This window comes from Macaca nemestrina, chromosome 11 (genome assembly GCF_043159975.1).
Source record: "Macaca nemestrina isolate mMacNem1 chromosome 11, mMacNem.hap1, whole genome shotgun sequence".
NCBI lineage: Eukaryota > Metazoa > Chordata > Mammalia > Primates > Cercopithecidae > Macaca > Macaca nemestrina.
The window spans coordinates 72,714,304-72,739,638 of NC_092135.1; the positions used below are offsets into that span (position 1 = coordinate 72,714,304).

Consider the following 25,335-nt stretch of genomic DNA (forward strand, 5'->3'; position numbering starts at 1 on the left):
TCACTTTCACTGGGCTAAAATCAAGGTGTTAGCAGGTCTGCATTTCTTCTGGAGGCTTAGGGGAGAATCCATTTCTTTCCTTGCCTTTTCCGGTTTCCAGAGACCACCTGCATTCCTTGGCTTGTGACTCCTTCCTGTCTTCAAAGCCGGCAGCATAGCATCTTCTCTTCCCTTTGACCTCTGCTTCTGTCCTTATATCATCTTTATCAACCTCTCGCTCCCTTTTTTTTTTTTTTTTTTTTGAGACGGAGTCTCGCTGTGTCGCCCAGGCTGGAGTGCAGTGGCCGGATCTCAGCTCACTGCAAGCTCTGCCTCCTGGGTTTTTACGCCATTCTCCTGCCTCAGCCTCCCGAGTAGCCGGGACTACAGGCGCCCGCCACCTCGCCTGGCTAGTTTTTTGTATTTTTTAGTAGAGACGGGGTTTCACCGTGTTAGCCAGGATGGTCTCGAACTCCTGACCTCGTGATCTGCCCGTCTCGGCCTCCCAAAGTGCTGGGATTACAGGCTTGAGCCACCGCGCCCGGCTCACCTCCCTTTTATAAGGATCTTTATGATTGTGATTATACTAGACCTCCCTTGACAATCCAGGGTATTCTCCCTGCTGTGGTTTGAGAGTGTCACCTCAAAAATTCAGGTGTTGCCAATGTGACAGTACTAAGAGATGGGACCTTTAAGAGATGATTCGGTTATGAGGGCGCCTCCCCTGCGAATGGGATTAGATGCTCTTATAAAGGGGCTTGACAGAGGGAGTTGGCCCCTTTTATACTCTTCTGCCACCTCCTGAGGACACTGCATTCTAGGCACCTCCCCTCTGGACGACACAGTTTTCTAGGCACCATCTTGGAAGCATAACTTGTACCCTCACCAGACACTGAACCTGCTGGCAGCTTGATCTTGGACTTCCTGGCCTCCAGAAATATGAGAAATAAATTTCTATTACTTATAAATTACCCACTCTGTGGTATTTTGTCATAGCAACCCAAAACTCCCCATCTCAATATCCTTAATTTAAATGACATCTGCAACATTCTTCGTGCCATGAAAGGAACAAGGAATGTTGTTGTGGGAATTAGAAGTGGACATCTCTGGGGACCTATTTTTCAGCTGATCACAGCTAGTGTACACTCTCTCTTTAAATTCTCAATTCTTTGCATTTGGATTTAGATAGTCAAAGGCCAGATGAGCCTCAAAGCCACTTTAGACCTAAGAATCCCACTATCAATCCAAATATAATTAGTTGTCATAGAAAACAGAACGAATTCAAATCCCAACCCTCTGTGTTTTCAAAATGAGTTGATTCATGCTTGTATTACACATTAATATGGTTCAAATCACACTGAATATAATGCTTTTAAGGACAAGATATAACATAAAATGAAAAATCTCAAGGCTTTTCTTTCAATTCCTGACCTTTACTCACACACAATAAGAGGTAGAGGCTATTAATGTGGGTGGCTGGGGAGATGGGGATGATTTTTTTCTCCTTTCCCCCATATTATTGTCATGATAAATGTTCCAAAACATTTCTTTCCAACATGATTGGGGTTGTAGCATATTCCCAAAGATTATTCATAGGTGCTGTACCTGTTCTGTATTAATAGCTAAGAATTCTTATGTAGATGGCCTTCACTTTTTCAAAATGGAAATGATATACACCCTTACTCATGAAAGAAAAGCTTTTGTGACAGCCATAAAACATTTAAAAAACTGTTGCAGAGTATCAGCTGGTCAAGACAGTCTCATAAAGGCAAACTAGGCTCATTAAGGTCATTGTTCTCCAGTAGGTAATTTGTGCTTTGGAAAGAGTATTCCATATGCCTTTGTGAAACTGCAATGCAGACTGCCTCAATACCTCCACTTTACCAACACTTTCCATTCTACTGTTTCCCTCCAGAGCAAAGGCACAACCATAGCCTTCTTCATGATGGTTCCTCATCCCAACTCTGGATAACCACCAGCCACAGCAAGGCTTTCCTCATACACTCTGAGCTTCGACTCTGAGCTGAGGCACTCCCTGACGAACACCTCTGCACAGCTCCAAGTCCACACATGTAGGATTCTTATCCCACTCCCTGTGGCAGGAAGGTCCTTGAATGGTGATATATGCCTGGAAACTTATAACATTTTAGTGATACTAAGGGAATAATAACTGAAAGAAGAGTGACTTGGAACATTTTCATGCAACACATATACCTTACTATTCAAAGGAAATGCAATTTAGAAATAAGAACCCAGAAATTCCTGCACATAATGGACAACAAAAATATTCCATTTAAAAATCATGCCACAAAAGAATTGATGTTTATAGTGATAAATCTGACAGTTACTATAGTTACCATTTTGAAATACTTAGTATATTTTTTAGTGTAAAGCTTCATGCTAAAAGACACATAAGAAGACATTTTTTAGTTTTACAAATTAAATAGCAGAAGGAAACTTTTATGACCAAATACTAGACATTTAAAATTTACATGATTATTTTTAAGCCTATGTCAGAATTTAGAGTAGTTTGGATAAATGGCCAGTATTCAGTATAGTTGCTCTATACAAATGGATTTCACGTATATAAACAAGTACTTTATTTCACAAAGTATCTCAATACATCCTTGTGTTGGTTATTTCTGTATGTGTAAATCTCATGGTTTCTAAATTTATATCTAAATATTCATGGTCATATTTTACAAAAAGTATTGGATGTATTTGATTTCAAAATGTCACACAAAATATTAGTGACTAAGTGGTTTTTCAGAATTTGGTAACCATCTTTGAAGATGAATTCACAGATTTTTAAAGCTTCAATCTGATTTCACAAAAATTTAGTAAGGACAATCCAGCTTAACAAGTTATCTTTAAAATTCAGTTTCCAAGGCAACAATCATAGGTCCCTGTACATTGCTTTAAAAAAATCATTTTTATAAATTTAGTTACTGCAACATCAAAGGCAAGTATTAAATATAACTGCTTTACTTTTATCTCCTTTTATCAGACTTTTTGAACAAGCTGACTTTTCTCTTTTCAGTGGACTAATGCCAGATCCCTAGTGTGCTGTCCATCAAGAGCCAGAAGGTTAAGAGCAGATAAAATATCAAATTTCCAAAGTGGCTGCCTGAAAATCTGGCCTACTGCATGTGCATAATACCAAACCAGGATCCAGCCTACTGGATATGTATAACAACAAGTCTCCTTCTATCTTACCTCTTATAACTTCACAGCTGACTCAATCCAGAGACAAGAGCTCTTACCTGCACATTTCACTCCCTGAGCAATGAGACCCCACATAAAGTTGGCACAGTATTCACACCAGTGTGGCCCTCTGAATGTATGGACCTGAAAAAAAAAAGGGGCAAATTCAGGACAGGGAAACACATGGATGAGAAGACTGTTTCATATCAAAGCACTACTACACAAGCCACATATTGTATATATACATGAGAGAGAGAGACATGGGGTCTCACCGTTGCCCAGGCTGGGCTGCAGTGGTGTATCAGCTCACTGCGGCTTCCCTCAAGTGATCCTCCCACCTCAGCCTCCCGAGTAGCTGGGATTACAGGCACACACGACCACACCCAGATATTTTTTGTAGAGACGGGGTTTCACCATGTTGCCCAGGCTAGTCTTGAGCTTCTGAGCTCAAGCATCTGCCTGCCTTGGCCTCCCAAAGTGCTGGGATTACAGGCGTGAGTCACCGCACCCAGCCCACAGTTAGTAATGAAGGGGCAACATGGCTGCATTTAGAAGAATCTTGGTTGAGTGAAACTGACAAGCAGTTAACATTTTTCTCAGAGCTTGATTTCTTCTTTGTTTTAGGAATGATAAATCAGACCAATATTCTGTAACTTACTTTTGAAAACTATATAGTGGAGTTTTCCAATGTCCCCTCAGGTGCAAGCACCCTAATCTATACAAATACTGGCATTTCTATGTACTATGCTATTTCTACAGTACTATGACATGAAAAGGCATCAGCAGCCATATAGAGTATGTCTTGGGTCCTGTCAGGAGCTTTTCAGATAATTTACCTTCTGTGACCATGAGTAGGATCACAGATATTAAAGGAGATAATTATTGATGGGTCACATCAGAATCATTAAAGGCCCAATTTCTGTTTAAAACTTTTGATATTTATTATGTTAGCAAAGAGAATAAATGTATTTTAGAAACTGCAGAGCTACAGTTTATCAGAAACATTGTTTAAGTAATTACTCGCTAACCATTCCAGCTCACAAAGGTTCTTTCTACTGTATTTCTTTTCCTTGAAAAAGAAAGGAATCCCCAAAGAAGAAAGGATTCAAATGTTAAGATACCTATCTCTTTTAAATACGGGAAAGAGAAGGCATTCTACGTTAACTCCGATGAAAAAATATTGGTAGAATATTTTGCAGAAGCAATGAATCCAAACTCTAAACATTAAAAAATGAAAAAAAATTTTAATATTATCAGTAAATTACAATTTGATTCTAACATAAATATCTGCCAAACCACTACTGTACATAATAAAATTCACAGCTAAGATTGTCATTTTTACAACTGCTGTATTAATGTATTGACTAAGTCTTAGAAACCAAGTAAATGATTTTTAAGATACGAAACTTATTTCTTCAAGTGAAAATACCATAAATGTAAGACATACCATTATGTATTGCATTTAGAAAAACCATACCAATTAAATTATGACAAGCCATTGGTTGTAAGATAAATCCCAAATTCAGAGACATTAAAATGGAAAATAAAATGTGCATATAAGAATCAATGAAATATAGTATATCAGAATTCAAAATACTACATTGGCCCAAATATGCATATAAAGCTGCAATGGATAGCCACGGGTTCACTCAAAGCAGGTATGTGCTTGTGACTCTTTGTTCTTGCCAACTGAGTCTGAGTACAAAATTTTATGTTGATTTTGAAAAGAAGGCCATAATCCCTTCTATGTGTTTTATGGAGGAGGGTCAGGAATGCAGGCACAGTTGCCTCTGGATTGTTCACGATGTTCAGAGCCTGTAAACTCAAAGTATTTCCTGGAGTTGCTGAAGTAGAGCCCAAGATCAACATCCAGATACTCTGTAATGTCCCTGTGTTCTTCCAAGTGGATAAAACTGGATAAAGCATGCAATCGTGCTTTCTTCTTATGGGAATGAGTGAAGTAGACAGTGCTGATTCAGAAAGAGAGTTATATAATCATGAAACAGCAACAGAATTGTGAAGCTACTTTTAGAGAAAGTCTTTGGGATGCAAACTCACTTATAGGTTGCCAAACCTCAGGATAATCAGTATCATTTACTTGGTAAGGTGACTAAAGATGCAATGAAAGTATGAAGGAAGTCCCAGGAATTATTTTGTGCCTATCAGTTATCTCATGAGAAAGCGTCTGAAAGTTACACAGGGAGAGCAAAAAGAGTAGATGGTGTTTTGTTTGTTATTAAACAAACAGGCATTTGGGAAACAGCACTGGCTACTGAGCTGTTGTAACAGAAGCAGTCCTTTCCTCACCTTCGGGAAAGTAGCAGTGAATGTGGCGTTTCAAAAAGCCTGGGATATTTCTTTGTATTAGATACGCTGAAGGGAGGATTTTAACTGTTTAACTGTCCGAGCAGACCCATGTTCTCCAATGAAAGGGTCACACATTGATCTCAGAAAGCAAACTTTAGGAGATTGTTACTTATTTACAGTTCATTCTTGGGCAGCTTTTTAATGAAGGCATCCTGAGTCATTTGAGGCTGGGTTTTTTTTTTAAATCGTTTAGAAGGTAGCTTATGTAGCTCTCCATGAAAACGTTCTAGAAATAGGCCTTGCAGAACCAGCAGCTTACAAAACTGTATTTGTATAACAGGGCTTAACTGGATTCCCTTTTGAATTTTTATATCTAAAACTCACTAGAATTTTTATATCTAAAATCCATATATCTCAAGTTTCCTTTGTTCTGTAACCTTTATGACTCTATGACACTGGATTATAGTTGTAAAAAGTTGATTACTGTAGCCTTTGAGTCTTTTTTTATTCCCCTAAAGGTCATCAAAACAAATACTGATTTTATTCATTAATTAGTCATTTTTATTCATTCATAAACATTTATTAAATGATGGCCTACACAAAAATAAAAAGGGGTTTCTCCTATTAAACACGGTGTGAAAATACTCTAAATCAAAGTATTTGCAAAGTGTGAGAGAAGCTGGGAAGAGATGCACCCCGTGAGCTAAGTCCCGAGTTGAAAAGCAAAGATACAAGGCATGAGAGAAACAATGTGGTGTTTAGAGAACTGCAAGGAAGTTCAGTCTGGGTGGAGTGGAAACGACTGTCCTGGCAGGAGACAGGAGAGGCAGACAGGGCCTTTTCAACGCCTACAGATTTGTATTCTGTCCAGTGAACAATACAGAGCCACTGAGGATCGTTAAGGAGAGTGACACGGTGAAGGGGACAAGGCTGAGGGAAGACAGACTAGGTAGGGTGGTGCTATGGCAGTCACCCAGACAACGGACGATATGGATCTGAATTCGGGCACTGCTGACTGAGAAAAAGGGACAAACTGGAGTTATTTAGGAGGCAGAATCAATAGGGCTTGGTAACCAATTGAATCAGAGGCAATGGAGAGGGAAAGACACTGGTCTGTTAGGGTTTAAGGTCTGGTGACTGGGGCAGAATGACATTAACAGAGGTACAAAAGTAGAGAAACTGGTTTGGAAGTGAGGTGGGGAGGACTGTGGAAGGGAAAGGGAAGGCTGACTCATAAGAAAGAGAGGGTCACTGATGGAGCAAGGCTCTGGAGAAGTCAAATGTTGGAGACAGAATCCAGGGCAGAGCAATTAGGTTTGAATACAAGGAAAATCACTTTCCTCCTCCCTGAGTTGGAAGGGAAGAGGGTAAGAGGAGAGAGGGCTGGACTCTGCAGGACTGGTGGTGGGGCCTGGGGTCAGAAAGCTACAGGAATTCATGCCTGGCAGTCTACAATCTCTGAGAATCAGGAAGTAAGTTCAGTTGTGGAGCAAATGAGGAGTTTTGGCAAAGTGGGGAATAGGAACTAGAGCTAAAACTGGCCAGGAATTCAGAGAAGGGTTGCTGGACATGAAAGCAAGTTTCCTTTTTGGGTGATACATTATAAAATCATACTATACCAGCCAGCGTCAAGCACATTAAAGAAAAAGTGATGAATATTTTCTTTTTAAGTGGGTGGTTATGCTTTATCTAAATGTTTCACTTTATATGCAGTTTTACATGATCGGTGATGTTTACATCACATACTTTGCCAACTCAGAAAAAGATATCTTTAAAAAATCAATTGCACAAATTATACAACTTAGAATAGCTTTTCAGTTGTACTGTACCATCTAGCACGATGGTAATAGGTGCTGTTTCCTATAGATAATTCTACAGGCACTGACATCTGCAGACAATTTTGTTTACTAGACATTGTTGTATTTTAATTACCTCTTTTAAAAATGATGAAATCCGAATGTAATGAACATTCAAAATATAATTAAAAGGCCATAAGTTGCATCTTGAAGACTATTTGTGTGTCGCAGGATGCTAAGGAAGAACTAGGTGGGATATGTGGGAAAGAAGGCCTGGAGGGGCTCACAAGGGTGCAGGGGCTTGGGCCTGAAGCTCTAGATCACAACAGAGAGCGACTTTTGCCTAGAATTGCCACACCCCCTAGAAATCTGCAATCCATTCCTTTGGGTATGGTGCCTGATAAGACATAATTCAAAAGAACAATCAGTTTCAGCATATTACATTATTAGTGAAGTCAAAAATGGTCCCAAGAAAAGCAACCTTATAAGTGGGCCACATATTTTTTTCTAGGCCACCTCCAAAGCTTTTGGTCCATCTTGACAAATGAAAGTGACAGAGTATAAGGCATGAATTACACTTTAATGAATAAAGGGCAAAATGAACTAGTTTTAAAGCCCCCTTATGCAACTGGAAAGAAGACCATTTTATTACCATGACATTTGAGGTTGCTTTTAACCTGTGAACAACTCCTTTCACATTAACCTCTCTGTGAAAACAGAGATGAAAGACTGGATTAATTAATTGATCCCCAGTACAGTCTTATCAGTGAAGGCATTGGTCAGAAGCAGGCTGCAAAGGACAGGGTGGGAGAGGGTGGGCTATTGAGGGGCCCATATGGCACAGGCCAAGTGTCATGTGTCTCTTGGGCAATGACTCAGGTAAAAACTGAAGTCATTCTCAGTTGGGCCTGCCATTATTCAGACTAAAATCCTGGCTTACACAAGGGAACAAACACCCTGCTTCTCATCATGTTTATAGCATTCATATCTCCAGTTTGAATGCCAGTAACAGAAACTGAAAAAGAAATCCATGATATGGGAAGATAAAGAAAAATTCACCATTAATCTTCATTATTCCTTTCAAGTCAAAACAGTCTCTTTAGAAATAAGCATGGATGCAAATAGCCAAGAAGCATGCCAGGAAAAGCTTGCTGCAAATGTAAGCCACGTTGGAGGTGATATGATCATTATGGGAAATAAAATTTTGCTTGGGAAGGTGGCAATGACATTTCAGCTGCAGCTTCTCATTTGGGACTATGATGAGTCAGTTCTCCAGCACACTATTGGGCAATGAGGGGAGAGAACAGATGAACAAAATCGAAACAAAAGGAATGTAGGTAGGCAGGCAGCTGGGCAGCAAAGTTTTTTCTTCCCTCATTTTTATGTTTAGGGTAACCAGAATGCACTCTTTTAAGTGACCAATGTTTGTCTCACCAAGATGGTCTTAAACTTTTTGGTCCATATGATATGGAATTTAGAAATCAAACCTTAATTTTACTACTTCAGTTTAAAGTACTTTGATTTATACTATTATGCCATGAAAAGAAAATACATAATACTGGCTACAATCATTAGCAAGAAATACATAGAGGAGTACTTAAATTGGGAGGAATACTTACTATAGGAGTATCTTTAGTATCAAGGTAATACCTTCTTGCCTTGTTGTTTAGTTATATCTAGTCAAAACTACTAACCACTCTATAACTCTGGAGTAATAATTTATAACAAAGAGCAAGGTTTTGGTTCAGTTAATCACCATGATAATGTCAGTTAAGCACTGACATTATGCTGGCCATTCCTAGTCTTCTTGTCCTGATCGAACGGATGTGTAATTGATGACCATGGCAGGAAAGGCAGGAGAAATGCATCAGGCACTTGCTGAAACATAGCTTTAAGCATTGGCCAAGGCTAAGTGCCTGGAATAGAGGGGCATGCCCACTGGCCAGCAGCAGGCAGGAGTCAGAGGCACTAGGCAGCTGGGGAAGGGGCCCAGGTGCTAATGGCCTGTACAACCAGCTGCTACAGAGGTGGTCACACGGGGGAGAATGTGCAGGGTCTTTCTGAGCCACATACTTAACCACACAAGTAGTCAACACAGAAGCATCGTTTCAAAGAGAATGACAAATGACAGAAAATTGGTGACCTAATTTTAAGGGTAAGAAAATTGTTCAAAATTGAGAGAAATACCATAAAATCCTACTAGACATACACTGACCTACCACAAATAAACGATGTCCCTTTAACTGTGAGCAGTAACTACAGGAAAAAGCTAGTAAAATATGGTCATACTACAACAAGACTGACCATTAGTAGGACAGTCACCAGGGCAATATAGTAATTTAGTTCTGCTCTCACATGAATGTTATAAAAATGGTTTATGTTAATTGGTATACAAAACAATATTTTAAATATGTGCAGAAAAAATAAATTATCAATTCTCATAAAAATACATTCACCACAATTCAATATAGGCCTTATTAACAGAGCTTAAATTTTTTTAAAGTTTCCTTTATGATCTATACATTCCCAATCACCACTATGTTTTTGAGTGAGAAATATATCTAAAATTACAGAATGAATGCAAAGCTTGCACAGAACTTGCTTAGAATCATAAACAACCACATTAATGCTAGAACACAAACACAACTTCTGGTGTCAATGCTCTGTGCTGAGCTGAAATAGTGGCCCCTCGCACAGAACCACCAATCTGAAACCCAGGAAAATATCAAAGTTCTCAAAGCAATCCTTTGATTATTATATGCTACAAGGTATAGTTTGTATAATAATAAAAAATATAACCATTAATTCAAAGACACTTTCCATTTCAAAATATGAGTAGAGTATTATAAAATACACAATTTTAATGTTTAGGCTTCTTTTAAGTTTCAGAAGCAACTTTCTTTTTAATTTCTTTTCCCCTGATAGCTTTCCAAAGTGAATCACGCTCAAGGTTCAAAAATGTTAAATGCCATAACCTAAAACACTTCTACTTAGAAAGTTAGCTTCATTACTTAGATGAATGAGTTTGTATTCAAATATCAGTAGTAAAAATCAACTCTTTGAAATACCAGTCCCCTAAGGTTATATTATGTAGGTACAATAGGAAAATAAGTAAATGGTTGTGCAGTAAAAACCACTTACATTCCACAGCTGAGTGACAGAAAATCTCTATACCCACATTATAGATAGGTAACTGAACACTGACATACAGAAAACCCTCAGACCAGTGTATAAAATGTGATCCACAATTCTTTGAAGTTAAGTCTGCATTAATAGATTATTTCCATACAACCAGGTTTCAATTTCTTTTTGAATTGGTTATAAAAGTAGTCATCTAAAGAAGTACTGTTAACATATATTATAATATGAATGCAAGTATTCCTATAATATACTAAGAAAAAGATCTGACTAAAATGCACAGAAAGTTATTAAAGTATGTAGTTAAAACCTTTTTTAAAATCCCAGTACATTCTTGGATTTTAAAAATTGTTTTTCTTCTGTTTCACTGATTGCTGCTTTTACCTTTAATACTGCCTTTTCTCAAGTACTTGGTCTAATTGGTTCTTTTTCTAGTTTCTTAAGGTGGAAGCTTAGCTCTTTGACTTAAGACCTTTTCCCCCCCTTTCTAAATATAAGCATTTAATGATATAAATTTCCTGACAAGTACTACTTTAGTCACATTCCACGAATTTTGATATGTTGTATTTTTCTTTTCAATCAGTTCAAAATATTTTCTAACATATCTTGTGATTTCTTCTTCAACCCATGTATTTAGCAGTATGTTATTTAATTTATAAGTATGTGGGAAAATTTTCAGATATCTGTTACTGATTTCAAATTTAATTCTGTTGTGGTTGGAGGATATGCTTTGTATGATTTTAACCCTTCTACCTTTATTGATACAGTCATGTGTCACTTAATGGTAGGGACACTCTCTGAGAAATGCTTCATTAGGTGAACACTATAGAGTGTACTCACACAAAATCTACATGGTAAAACCTACGATGTGTTAGGCTCAATGGTCTAGCCTATTGCTCCTAGGCTACAAACCTGTACAGCATGTTACTGTACTGTACTGTATGTAACAGTAACACAATGGTATTTGTGTATCTAAATGTATCTAAACATAGAAAAGACAGGGTAAAAATACAGTATTATAATCTTATGGGACCACTGTCATAACTGTGGTCAGTTGTTGACTGAAACAGTTATATGACACATGGCTATATTTGTCTTATGGTCCAGAATATTGTGTATCTTGGTGAATCTTCCAGTTCACCTGAAAAGTATGTGTATCCTGCTGTTGTTGAGTGGAGTACTCTATAAATATCAATTAGGTCAAATTGGTTGATACTGTTGTTCAAGTCTTCTATATTCTAATTTTCTGAATATCACTGAGACAGAAGACAGACAGGTTATAGTTGAAACTTCCAACTATAACCGTGAATTTCTCTATTTCACCCTCAGCTCAGTTGCTGCTTTATGTATTTTGCACCTTTTATTAGGTACATATAAATTTTAAACTGTTATATCTTCTTGATGAATTTTACCTTCTTCATTCCTAACAATATTCCTTGTTCTAAAAATTATGTTTAAAAAAGTACAGTCACTCCAATTTTCTTTGAATTATTGTCTACATATACATATTATTTGCTAGATATAGAATTCCAGGTTAATAGGTTTCTTTTCCCTCAGTTCTTTGAAGATGTTGCTCCATTGTCTTGCATAGTTTTTGATGAGAATTTTGCTTTTTCTTTCACTTCTCTGTGCCCTTTATATTTAATGTGGGTTTCCTGTACACAGCGTATCACTGGATCTTGCTTTTTTATCCAACCTGACAATCTCTGCCTTTTAATGGTGTGTCTGAGTCATTTTCATTTAATGTAACTATCAACATGTTTTCTATGCATTCCATTTGTCCTTTATTCCTTTTTTTTTCTGTTACATACTCTGAATTAACTGCATATTTCTTATGATTCCATTTGTCTCCACTGCTAGTTTAACTATATCAATTTTAGTTTTGTTCTAAGGTCTAGAACATACACATCTTTTTTTTTTTTTTTTTTTTTTTTTGACAGTGTCTCACTCTGTCACCCAGGTTGAAGTGCAGTGGCACAATCATAGCTCACTGCAGCCTCACACTCCTGGGCTCAAGTGATCCTCCCACCTCAGCCTCTTATGCAGTAGGAATCACAGGCATGTGCCACCATACCCAGCTAATTTTGTCTCTCTCTTTTCTAGATAGAGATGGAGTCTTGCCATGTTGCTCAGGCTAGTCTCGAACTCCAGGGCTCAAACACTCCTCCTGCCTCAGCCTTCCAGAGTGCTGGAATTACAGACATTGGCCACCATGCCCAGTCTACAATATACATTTTTAACTTGCAGTCTACTTCCAAATAATATTATGTCACTTCATGTAATGCACAAGAATCCTATACATGAAGTATACTTCCACTTCCCCCATCCTCTACTCTACATTATTGTTGTCATACATTTTGCTTGTATAAACTACATAATATATGACCATTTTTGCCTTAAAGAGTCAACTATTTTTTAAAGATACCAAGTCAGGAAAAATATCTTTTAAAGTTACCCATGCTTACTATTATTTCTAGTGTTCTTTATTCCTTTGTATAGTTCTAAATTTCCACCTGATATTATTTGCCTTCTGACTCAAAAACTTACTGTAATATTCTTGTAGTACCAGTCTCCTGGTGATGAATTCACTCAGCTTTTGTTTGTTTAAAAAATAAAAATTTATTTTATCTTCATCTCTAAAAGATATATTTGCTAGATATAGAATTCAACGTTAATAGGTTTCTTTTCCTTCAGTTCTTTGAAGATGAAGCTCCATTGTCTTGCATAGTTTTTGATGAGAATTTTGCTGCCATTCTTTATTTATTTTTATGTAATGTGCATCCCCCCAACTGCTTTTAAAAAAAACTTTGTAAGATGTGTGAGTACCAGTGAAAAAGGAAAAGAATTTGTTTCCTCAAAGTTGACGTATTTGTCCTACACTAAAGTAATCCTTAAAGATATTAACAGAGAAGAGAGTATAAAAATAATTTCTATTCTTTTAAACAAATGTGCATTTATATTCTTGAGTGTAAGTGTGCACATTTAAGATTCTATAAAACCATAAAACTATAAACACATTATGAAACTGAAATGTGAAAATAAAACTTAAGACAAACCAAACGTATGTATAATTTCTAGATCTAAGAGACATCCTCTATACACTGTGTGGGATGAACAATCTTGACTCTTAGGCTGAGGCAAAGTATAGATTCTCCTTGACATATGATGGGGTTACATGTCAATAAACCCACCATAAGTTGAAAATATCATAAGTTGAGAGTGGGGTGTCTACTTGTGATATTTTTAATTTATGATGAATTTATCCAGATGTAACCCAATCCTAAATCCAGGACTGTACTGAATGAATATTGCTTTCAGACCATCATAAGGTCAAAATCATAAGCTGAGCCATTGTAAGCCAGGGGCCATTGGTATCACTTTACAGTGAAAACTGTTCTTTCCCCAAATTTTCTCACTCTCTCTGGCTGCTTTTACAATTTTCTCCTTAACACTGGTTTTCAGCAATTTATCATGTGCTTTGATGTTGCTTTCACCATATTTTTTTTCTGTTTAGTGTTGACTGCACTTTTGGATCTGTGACTTTTCATCAAATTTATACAATTTTTGGTCACTATGGCTTTAAATAATTGCTCTGTCTCCTGGTTTCCCATCACTGTTCCTTCTGTGACCCAAATTACACTTATGTTAAGACTGCTTGCTATTGTCCCACTGGTCACTGATGTTGTATTCATTTTTTTTTTTTTTAATTCTCTGTTCTTCATCTTGGATACTTCTATTATTGTATTTTCTGGTTTACTAATCTTTTCTTCTGTGGTGTCTAATATGCTGTTAATATAATCCAGTGTATTTTTCATTTCAGATACACTTTTCACCTCTAGAGATTCAATTTGGATTTTTTAAAACAGCTTCCATTTCCTTCCTCACTACAACCTTTAGTCTACTGTTAATTTTGGTCACACTACTAAGATGATACCCTCTTGAAGAGTCTTAACCAATGCTCCATGTGTTGTGACTTCTTTCTGTTTCTACTAGTGGGCAGAATGAGTCTCAGTCTTCAGTGAGTTTCAGCCATTGTTTAGCCTATTGCTTTCTGCTGGTTTCCCAATAGTTTCTTCCCACGTATATACAGGTAAGTCATCAGCAAAAGACTCAAGAAGGCTCCTCTGCAGATCTCCAGAATGCTTTTTGTGTGCAGCTGTCTCCTCAGGCAGCCTCTGCCCCATATATATGAGCTGCTTTACACCTCCCCCACAACCCCACCCTAATCTCTTTGTCCTTAACTGGGGTAGACCACAAGACTCTGGTTCGACTCCCCCTCTATGTGTTGTGGCCTGGGAACTGCCTCCAAGCAGTAAGAGTGATCTTAAGGATAATTTTTTTTTGTGTTCCTTCTTTCAGTTATCACAGTTTTATACTACCTATTGATCAATGTCTGGCTGTGGTTTTTATATACTTCTTCTGGTTTGCTAGTTGTTTAAGATGGGAAGGTAAATGTAGTTCTTCCATCATGACTGAAAGTAGAAATTTTGTTTATATTCTTGGTTCTATTGATTCGTTCATGTGAGTGCCAACCAGTGACTTCACTAGGCTTCAGTTTCTACACATGTAAAATAAGATTAACTTAATCAGTAATTTTCAACCCCCTTTATACAGACTGAACTGCTTCAGGATTCTTCTGTAATCCATGTTCTATGAGCACATCTCACCCAGCAAAGTGTTACATTAACACTGTCATATTCAGTAGGCTGTTCACTAAGATGTTGCAATGGGTGATTTCATTTGACATTTAATCTTGTAGAGGGCACTGCTTATTTTTCAGTACACAGAACAAGTTTCTTATTTTTGCATAAAAGCTCCCAATCCATGTGAATTATATAGAGCTGACCTCTTCCCCAGCTGCAGGGGAAGACCTGGATCTAAGCCAGTACATTCCCTTCTCCTGACTGGAGCTACTGGTGCAGAGATGGGTATATGATATAATTGGTCAATGACTGCCAGGCCCAGAACCTTTGTTCCAACAGTCTGTCTTTGAAGCTGACTAGAATCTGGGAGGATATAGAGCTGAAGATTTTGACAGTCATCTTCTTACCAGAGGGAGCCTAAAAATGAAGAAAGAGTTGGGAGATGGGGTTCTAGTGGCATTTTAAGCCCCTAAGTCAAAGGATATCTTCAATTAATGCTAGACTTTTTCTACTATGCGACACAACAAATTTCCTTTTTTCTTAGTCCAGTGTGGGCTGGGTTTTCTGACACTTGCAATAAAAGTCTCTCAACTGTTCCATCAAATAGTAAATGTATTCACGGTAACAGATCAAGAAAAACACACTGAAGTAATACAGTTGTGGAGTAATGAGCTGTAACAGCAACCATCAAAGCAAATTAGCACGCCCCCTAGAGATGGACTTCTCTTTAAGAACAAGGGCATGTGTACCAGGCAGAGCACAAGCAGAGATCAGTGTTGTGTCACATGCAAGAGGTGAAGCTCCAAACAAAGGTAGTTCTAAAAAGAGAAAAAGGGAATATGATATTTTAGGCCCGATTTGGGGAAATCCATTCACACGGATAGCCAAAACGTCACCTCTAATACAAAAGACAGGAGGGTATCACCTAAAGTGACAACAAACCTCTGACTACTATGACCTAAAAATAGATGTGTTCTTTTAATTTTTAAGTCTGGATAATATCTTACAAAACACGGCAGTTCTATTTTTGCTCCCCAAAGAACATAAAAATATAGAAAATAAGCAGCTGATGATATAGTGGTTCTTCAACTGCTGGGCTACTGGCCTTTTCCTTTATAGTTTTCCTATTTTGTAACCAGAAGAATCTCAAGATAATTTAAGAAGAGCGATTAGAAAACTGAAAAAAAAAAAATCTATTAGTATGTTGCTTGTCAAAAAAATAATTTACAGTGGTTTTCAGCTACCAGGAGTTCTTGTGTAGCAAAAATATTTACAAAGAAAAATCATTGCTTATCTTTTCTCTTCACTTACTTTTTAACCTATATATTCCACTTCCTTTGGTGTACAAGGAAGTGGAATATATAGGTTAAAAAGTAAGTGAAGAGAAAAGATTCTATTTTTTTTTTTCTATTCTCTATCTCTTATTTTTTTTTTTTATTCTCTATTCTTTGGGATATTTGATGAAGGCAATGGTATTTTTGTGTCATGTACTATTACATAACAAATGATGAACACTGACTAATGATACTAAGTTTACTGAGATATGGAGTACTTGACAACATAGACAATAATTGAGGCAAGATGATAAGACATGTACGTTATTCTTTAGGCACATGCTTTAACTATCCTACTAACAGTCACGGTAAACCTTACTCTTTTTTTTTTCTTTTTTGAGATGGAGTTTTGCTCTTGTTGCCCGGGATGGAGTGCAATGGCATGATCTCGGCTCACGGCAACCTCCGCCTCACAGGTTTAAACAATTCTCCTGCCTCAGCCTCCCAAGTAGCTGGGATTACAGGCAAGCATCACCATACCCGGCTAATTTTGTATTTTTAGTAGAGACAAGGTTTCTCCATGTTGGTCAGGCTGGTCTTGAACTCCCAACCTCAGGTGATCCACTGTGCCCAGCCAAACCTCACTCTTAATAAGACTTTGTCCTCTAGGGAATGTTGACACAGTGGGTCACAAAAAAGATGAAGTGTGATAGCACAATTTGTCAGTTAAACAAGGCTTGAAACAGACATGAAATATTACATATGGTATTTCTCCTATTAACTTACAAAATAAGCAAAAGAGAATTATTACCCAATCCTCAGTTAAATTTGGAAAGGGTGAGTGAATATAAGATAGAAGAGACTATTAGAAGGGGCATTAGAGTAGCAACATATCTCAAATGGGGGAAAAACCAACCCCTGAAGGTTGGACTATTGTATGAACATGTAAACTGAAGTATTAAGAATTTTACAGGCCAGGTGCAGTGGTTCACGCCTGTAATCCCAGCACTTTGGGAGGCTGAGGTGGGCAGATCACCTGAGGTCAGGAGTTTGAGACCAGCGAAACCCCATCTCTACTAAAAACACAAAAACATGGTGTGGGTGTGGTGGCAGGCACCTGTAATCCCAGCTACTAGGGAGGCTGAGACAGGGGAATTGCTTGAACCCAGGAGGCAGAGGTTGCAGTGAGCCAAGATCGCACCACTGCACTCCAGCCTCAGCGACAGAGTGAGACTGTCTCAAAAAAACAAAACAAAACAAAACAAAACAAAACAAAACAAAACAAAAAACAAGAAAAGAAAAAAATTTTAGAAGAGGTTACTTAAAAAATTTTTTTCATTTTTAATTGACAAATTATATTGACTGTCTACAACATGATGTTTTGAAATGCAAATACATTGTGAAATGGCTAAATTGAGCTGATTAATGTAAGTATTACCTCACATACTTATTTTCTGTGGTGAGAACACTTAAAATCTACTCTCAGAGAGACTTTCAAGAATATGTTGTTAACTGTAAGAGATGACTTTTAAAAATTGTGTGTTTTTCCTATGCATTTATATCCTTAAAGAAAGTATGGTATATATGTACAATAGAATATGTATTCAGCCTTAATAAAGGAAATCCTGCCATATATGACACCATGAGATGAACCTGGAGGACATGATGTTAAGTGAAATAAGTCAGTCACAGGAGGACAAATATTGCGTGATTCCACTTATATGAGGTATCTATAATATTCACACTCAGAGAGAGTGGTTGCTGGGATGGCAGAGGGAGAAATGGGGAGCTGCTGTTCAATGCATATAAAGGTTCAGTTATAATAGATGAGTACCTTCTAGAAACTTGTGAGCAACACTATGTCTTTACTTCACAATACTCTGTTGTGCACTTAAAGATTTTTTTTTTTTTTGATGTAGGGTCTTGCTCTATTGTCCAGGCTGTTTTTCAGTGGCACAATCACAGCTCACAGCAGCCTTGACGTCCTGGGCCCCAACGATCCTCCTGCCTCAGCCTTTTGAGTAGCTAGGACTACAGGCATGTGCCACCACACCCAGCTAATTTTTGTATTTTTTATAGAAACAGAGTTTTGCCATGTTGCCTAGGCTGGTCTCAAACTCCTAGGCTCAAGTGATCTAGCCTATCTCGGGCTCTCAAAGTGCTGGGATTATAGGCATAAGCCACTGCACCTGGCCTTACTTAAATATTTAAGAGGGTAGATCTCACGTGACATGTTCTTATCACAAAAAAAATCTCTCCCCAAAGTTTAAACTACCCTCTGCTGAATTATACTTTGCATACTCACTTCTGACTGTCATTCCATTTCAGGCAGAGATGTCTTTTATATTTGTATATGAAATATTTGTATATGAACCATGAGGAATATGGCATTATTATACATATGTGGCACATAAAATTAAAGGTATTTTGCCAGTATTTATGCATAAAACCATTCTTTCTTTCTTTTTTTTTTTGAGATGGAGTCCTGCTCTGTCTCCCAGGCTGGAGTGCAGTGGTGTGTTCACAGCTTACTGCAACTTCTATCTCCTGGTTCAAGCCATCTTCTCACCTCAGCCTCCTAAGTAGCTGGGACCACAGGTGCACAATATCATACCCAGCTAATCTTATAATTTTTTTGTAAAGATGAGGTCTCTCTATGTTGCCCAGGCTGGTCTTAGACTCCTGAGCTCAAGCAATCCTCCTGACTTGACCTCCCAAAGTGTGGGGATTATAGGCATGAGCCACTGTGCCTGGCCCCAAACCCTTCCTATGTCCTTCTGATCATTCCCATTATATTGACATTTGCTTTCTTTTCAGTCAGTTTGCATATATCCAGCAGTCAAGGACTATATATTGCATATTACTGTGTCTCCTCCTATATCTAACAGAGTGGTCTGCACACAACAGCTGCTTGATAAATACTTAACGGATGAGCAAGGGGGAAACGGAGTACATGCATGCTAGGAAAGCCTGGAGAGTCTTGTTTTAGGTTAGAGAATACTGTGGGCAAGATGTTTCAACACTGTTAAGGGATTTTTCTTTGAAAAGATTGAGTTAATATGTTCAACAGCAACTTTTCATACGTATATTGAAAGAGCCAATCTCTTCAGGGCCCACATGGACATGAAACAAGAGGCTAGAAAGGAAGGTGTTTCCGAAACATGTCTTCCTTATTTAAAACATTAAAAAAAGATATAGTAGAAAGCTTGAATGGAAGACATTAAAAACATACTGTTAAGTAAGTTGTATAATGGGCAGTATAATAGAGAGGCAGTATAATAGAGAGATGCCAAATTTGGAACTTGGGGAATAAAGACAGATTATAAAACATCTCCAGAATAAAGGGCCATGGTCTGTGAGAATAATATGGGTTTCTCTTAAGTATAGCAATTTAAATTCTCTAGTCAGCTACAAAGAAGTATATGCAACTATGTGCAAACCAACAAGAACCTTGTGAAATGTTTCTTTTCGGATTATTAGTGGCAGGTAGTAACCTTTCTGATAACCTTAATGATCTGAATGACTTGCACTCGGGGTGTCATACCAGTTCCCCAGCCTGCATGACAAACTATAAGAAGGCCAGGCAGGGTGAGGCCGAGAGGGCCGCAGTGCTGAGGGGCAGTGCACAGGTTCTGTGGTCCTCCTCACCAGCAGCATTGGCAGAAGCGGAAAGCGGAGCAGTGGCTGTCATTTTTGACTTCCGCAGCATCAGATATGTACTATACTAGGCAGCAACAGAAATACAGGGACCTTAAAGATGATTCTGACCAATTTCCTAGCTTCTCGTCATTAGTCCTCTCCATGTCCGATTGCCTTAGGCAGACAGAACCTACACTACATACTGATCTGCGCTATTTTTGTCTTCTCTTGCAAGTGGCCCACATTAAGAACTGGGGAAAGAGAGTGAGTGTGTGTGTGTATGTGTGCACGCGCGCACGCAAGGAATAATTCACATTATTCCTTTAAAATGTTTATGTTGGACACTCCTTGTTCATATCCACAGGAGCATAATGAAGCATTCTAGATTGTCATTTCCATTTTGTAATATTGCATTTACCTTCATTTATAATACCATTAATTCAAAACACTATTAAAATTCCTGAACATTTAAAATACATAGATTCTCTAGTCAAATATCAGATAACATGATGGTATCTTGGGTTTTATTTCATTTTTAAAACTCACATAAATCTGATTAAAAGAAAATGTAACAATATAGATCTTAAGATCAATAGAATAATCTATTTTTGTGTTTAATATCCTGCTGTCATGAGAAGAGGTTTTCAAGTAACAACAACCAAGGTCCCTCCCATGTCACACTGTGTACTCATTTAGTCATTTATCAAATGCTTCTTGAGCATCTGTTAGTTACAGGCATTTTACCAGACATGGGGAAAGGGCAAGGAAGAATGGAGGGAGGCAAGGTGTGGTGTTGTGAGAGTTGGTGGGGATAATATGAAAGAGGTGACAGGTACTGTTTCTGAATATTACATTTCACTGCTGTTAATATAAACAGTTTTAAATACTCTTTCATATATAGTTAATTTTAGTTCCTTTTCAAATCAACATATTGAAAATTTGTCTCTATATGAACTTCAATAAAATTTTAATGAAAAATGGAATAATTCAATCTGAGAATTTTAGAGCTGTAAGAGAACCCTTAGACTATGTGGTTTAACTTCACAGTTCATATTAAAATTATTTTTATTTGTTCATTCACTTTGTATTTATTTTATTATAAATGTGAATCAAATAAAGACCAAAGGGGGCTTGGATTTGCCCACGTCCTTGAGAGGAAAGGAAGGACTACCCTCAGCAGGAGTGCCGGCCACTGCCGCCCTTCAGTTCATCAGACCGCACAGCGTCCAGTCTGTTGGCCAGGATTGCTGGGTTCAGTATGATCTCTTTTTCCTAGTAGGTCTTGAATCAGTAATTTTATTAACTATTATAAGGTTCACATGACAGTGTTATTTTAATTGCAGTATCAATTCACATTTCAGGATTCACTGTTTGCCTGTTATCTTGGCAACATTAAATCTATTAATATAATATCTCATATCTTTCATTTATATGAAGAATGCAAGTACCTGAAATGAAAATTGACAACTAATTCAAGACTACCTTAAAAAAATTAAACTCATATTTTTAGTATCTACTCACTATAATTCTTAATGTTGTTTTCTTTTAATTACTTAATTTGCCTAAGTAGCCTAGCTTCTGTTGTTATTGTATTGTGCCTGCTCTTGATTTTATTTTACAGAGCTATCTGAATTAAGCAACAAACCAAACGAAACATTTAACAGTTTAATTTGAAAAGAGTAAAATAAATATAGAGGATTTCACTGTATTCTGTAGTGCATGAAAAATGTAGCTTTTATTTATTTTTGAGATGGAGTTTCGCTTTTGATGCCCAGTGCAGTGATGCGATCTTGGCTCACTGCAACCTCCGCCTCCTGGGTTCAAACGATTCTTCTGCCTCAGCCTCCAGAGAAGCTGGGACTACAGTTGCATGCCACCACACCCGGCTAATTTTGTATTTTAGTAGAGACGGGGTTTCCCCATGTTGGCCAAGATGTTCTCAATCTCCTGACCTTTCGATCTGCCCACCTCGGCCTCCCAAAGTGCTGGGATTACAGGCATGAGCCACTGCGCCTGGCCAAATGTAGCTATTCTTATGCAACATCTAACTCTGCCTGAGAACTAGGCACAGCCCCCACAATCATGCTAAGGTTTTCAATCACATCATAATCTCTACATCATAATCTCTGCAACTGGACAGGAAGAAGAGGATTCAGATGAACCCTTAAGTATAAATAAATGTCAGTATGGATTCAGGAAAAAAAAAACCACTTAGGGGTATTTGTAGTAACAAAAATAGTGGCTACCATGTATCTACATGTACAGGGAACTCAATTTTTCCGATGTAGAGAGAGATTAAGTAATCGGCCCAAGGTGGTGCATACAATAAGCAAGCTCCTGAGGGCAAAGGTTGGGACTTCTTTTATCATTTTACTCAGAAGGCCTCAGAATGCAGGGCACAATCATTGCTGGAGGGGTGCCTGAGTTTTATTTTTAATGTTAGAGGTTGCTTTGTTTTGTTCTCTGTGTGTGTGTGTGTGTGTCGTATGTTGTATTAGGATGAGATAGTTCTTAAGAGGTTGATCCAGGGGACAATTAAAATTATTTTCTCTCTAATTGATGTATATAACTTTTAGTGTAATAGTTTTTAGAGGATTTGGTGCATTTATCTGTAAAATAACCTCCCTAAGGGATATAAGTATCCTTTTTGTGATAGAAGGTTTCTCAAATCCTTATAAGTAACAATAGAAAAAAAAAAAAAAAAAGACTGTGTTACATAACATAGCAAAATGGAAGCCTTTCTGTTTTATTCTACTAAAAAAAACCCCAAAACTGAAAAACAAACGCCTGTCTGTAGGCTGAGGTTAGGTCCAGTTGGTTTGTTTGGCTTTCACCTTGGTGAGTGCTTTCACCAAAGGTAGAAGGCATTCTTGGCTTCACTCCCTGAAATAAGGTTTGACAGCTGTTCGACTCCACAGAGCACTATTACATAACAAGGCAGTTCAAGAAGCAAAAAGAAAACCACCTTGAAATGAGGCTTTGGTGAGTGGGCTTGTGACAGAATACACTTTTACCACCATAGAAAAATAGTTAACAGCAAGGACACATGAATGATTATCATCATGGAAATGCTATGGTTTTTCCCCACATAAATTTCCGAACTGTACACATATAGATGTGTGTATCACAGTGACCTTCTAAGCGAGCGTCTGTGTGGGAGAGAACTGCGCCTGCCACAGAGTCTGGGATGTTCCTGGAAGTCAAGTATGACTTTCGTCCCTTCTTTCTTTTTTTTTTTTATAATGCCACCCCACAGAAACAATTTTTAAAAAACAGAGTAATTTCAACGGAAAGAGTCAATTCTGAGATTCCTGACCTTATTAGCAGCTCTAAATAATATGTAATGCAACTTATTGTCTAAAATGAGCTCTTTCTTGAGCATACTCTTTTTTAAAAAGTCCAAGCTGGTTTTCATCATTTTTCAGCTCCAGAGAATGAAGAAGCTTTCTATTTTTTAAGGCTTAAAAAAACACACAAGTATCTTTAAAGCAGTTTAGATACCAAGGTTAAGAGTCACAATTGATTGCAGGGTCAGAACTTTCTGGCTATACAGAATTTATTCATTAAAGTCATGTGTTAAAATTGAGAAACAACTGGAAGATACAACCACAAAAAGAGTTTGTTTATGCAAATTCTTGAATAGACCTCCTAGTTGCTCTTAATCAATATTGATAAAAAGTATGTGTAAGGAACTTGACTTAGTACTCAAATGGCATTCTTAGTAGGTTTTTGCTGAACAAATCAGAGTACATCTTTGGAGATATATTTAAGATCTCAGCCATTTCTAAACAGTGTACCTATAATTTCTTCTTTATTAGTAACCTAAAGACTTCTTTTGTGGCATAACTTCATACTGGCAAAAGGATTTATTTGGGGTCATTTTCCTGATAAAAATCCTGTCAGACCAGGTTGTATATCATGCAAGAAGAAACTGAGGCCTAGAAGCCTGCATGTATTGTTTAGGTTCCTAAATGAAAGATGTAGTGAAAGCTAGAGACACATATGATATCTGTTTTCTATCCGGTATTTAATTTACTAAGTTGCCTCTTTTTCATTTTAAATCAAGATATTGCTTGAAAGGTAAGGTCCTTAATATGTTTAAAGAAGAAGAAAATGTTATTTATTTTAAAATATTAGCAATTTTTACATAGCCCACATACTTAAGAAACATTATTAAGTAATTTCTCCTTTATCCCAAAATGATCTGAAGAGCACAAAAAACCTATTCCTCACTATGGAAAATGCAGAGCATATGGGTGGGTGGGTGGGTGGGGGGGTGCTGGTACTTAGCAATTGAGTAAAATAAATACTGGTGTTAAAAATCAGAATAAATTGTAAATGTAGAATGAAATTATCTAGTTCAGAGCCTGGTGCATTATAGGTGCTGAGTAAATGTTGAATAAATTAATAAATAAATGAAAGATCACGATTTCCAGCTTTATCACATTTTGAAACCAAATTATTCCCTTTCTAAAATAAAACCTAATGATATTTTGTCTAAACTAAGAACATTCATGTCTCAAGAACCGCATCATAAAGTTGTCTAACTATTGGGAAGTTACTGTAGAAATGCCAGTGCATCTACCTATTAAATGTAACTGGGTCTCCTTATGCACGACCTCACGTTGTTTAATCTCTGAATTAGATTGCAAAGGACAGAAATTCAAGGCCTTATATCATGCTATAAATACAGACAAGATCTACATACAGCTCGAATCAACACACATATCACCTTGAAAGAAAATTCAAGTATAGTTGATAAACCACATTAACACAATAATTAAAAACTACACATACACACGCATACATGGTGAAAGCAAATACTCAAAAAGTGAAGAGAAGCTGCTAGTGTCAGCAGCATCAACAGTCCCATGGTAGCCATCCTCCTTTCATCATGGTCAATTCATTAACAGGGGAGAATAGACAGAAACTATGAGAAATGCAAACCATCTGCTCAATCCAGATGCAATAGCACATGCCTCTTATATCCAAAGCTCTTTACCAGAAACACAGATAAGATCTAATCCTCTCATAAGATCTCCAACAGAGGTATTCAGACACATTTGTATCACAAATAAAAACAATGCCAAAATCATCATTAACTGAGACCTTTTAAATATCGGGCAAGACTTTTACCAGTGAGTACACATTGATAAAACAGTATTAAACAGCATTAGAGAAAAACGGGGTTGGATTTCTATTAGCTTTATTCAGCTATTCCTTAAGTAAAATCAGGCTGAAAACATCTCACTCCTTAAATAGCAAGAACATTTTAGTCAAGTCATCCTAGTTTTAAAAAGACATAAGAAGATATTCCTTTAATATTATATATTGCAAGTAATGTGTATTTCTTAA

General features: G+C 37.3%; 1 protein-coding gene across 12 annotated transcripts in view; it reads right to left on the reverse strand.

Annotated features, from left to right (window-relative positions):
- Nucleotides 1–25,335, reverse strand: part of LOC105483204 (chimerin 1) — a 199,196-nt gene that overhangs the window by 20,358 nt on the left and 153,503 nt on the right. For all 12 annotated transcript variants that reach the window (XM_071072969.1, XM_011743917.2, XM_071072970.1 and 9 more), the window contains one exon: nt 3,243–3,327. In XM_071072969.1, the coding sequence (XP_070929070.1) occupies nt 3,243–3,327 (85 nt within the window). The remainder of the gene's footprint in view (nt 1–3,242; nt 3,328–25,335) is intronic.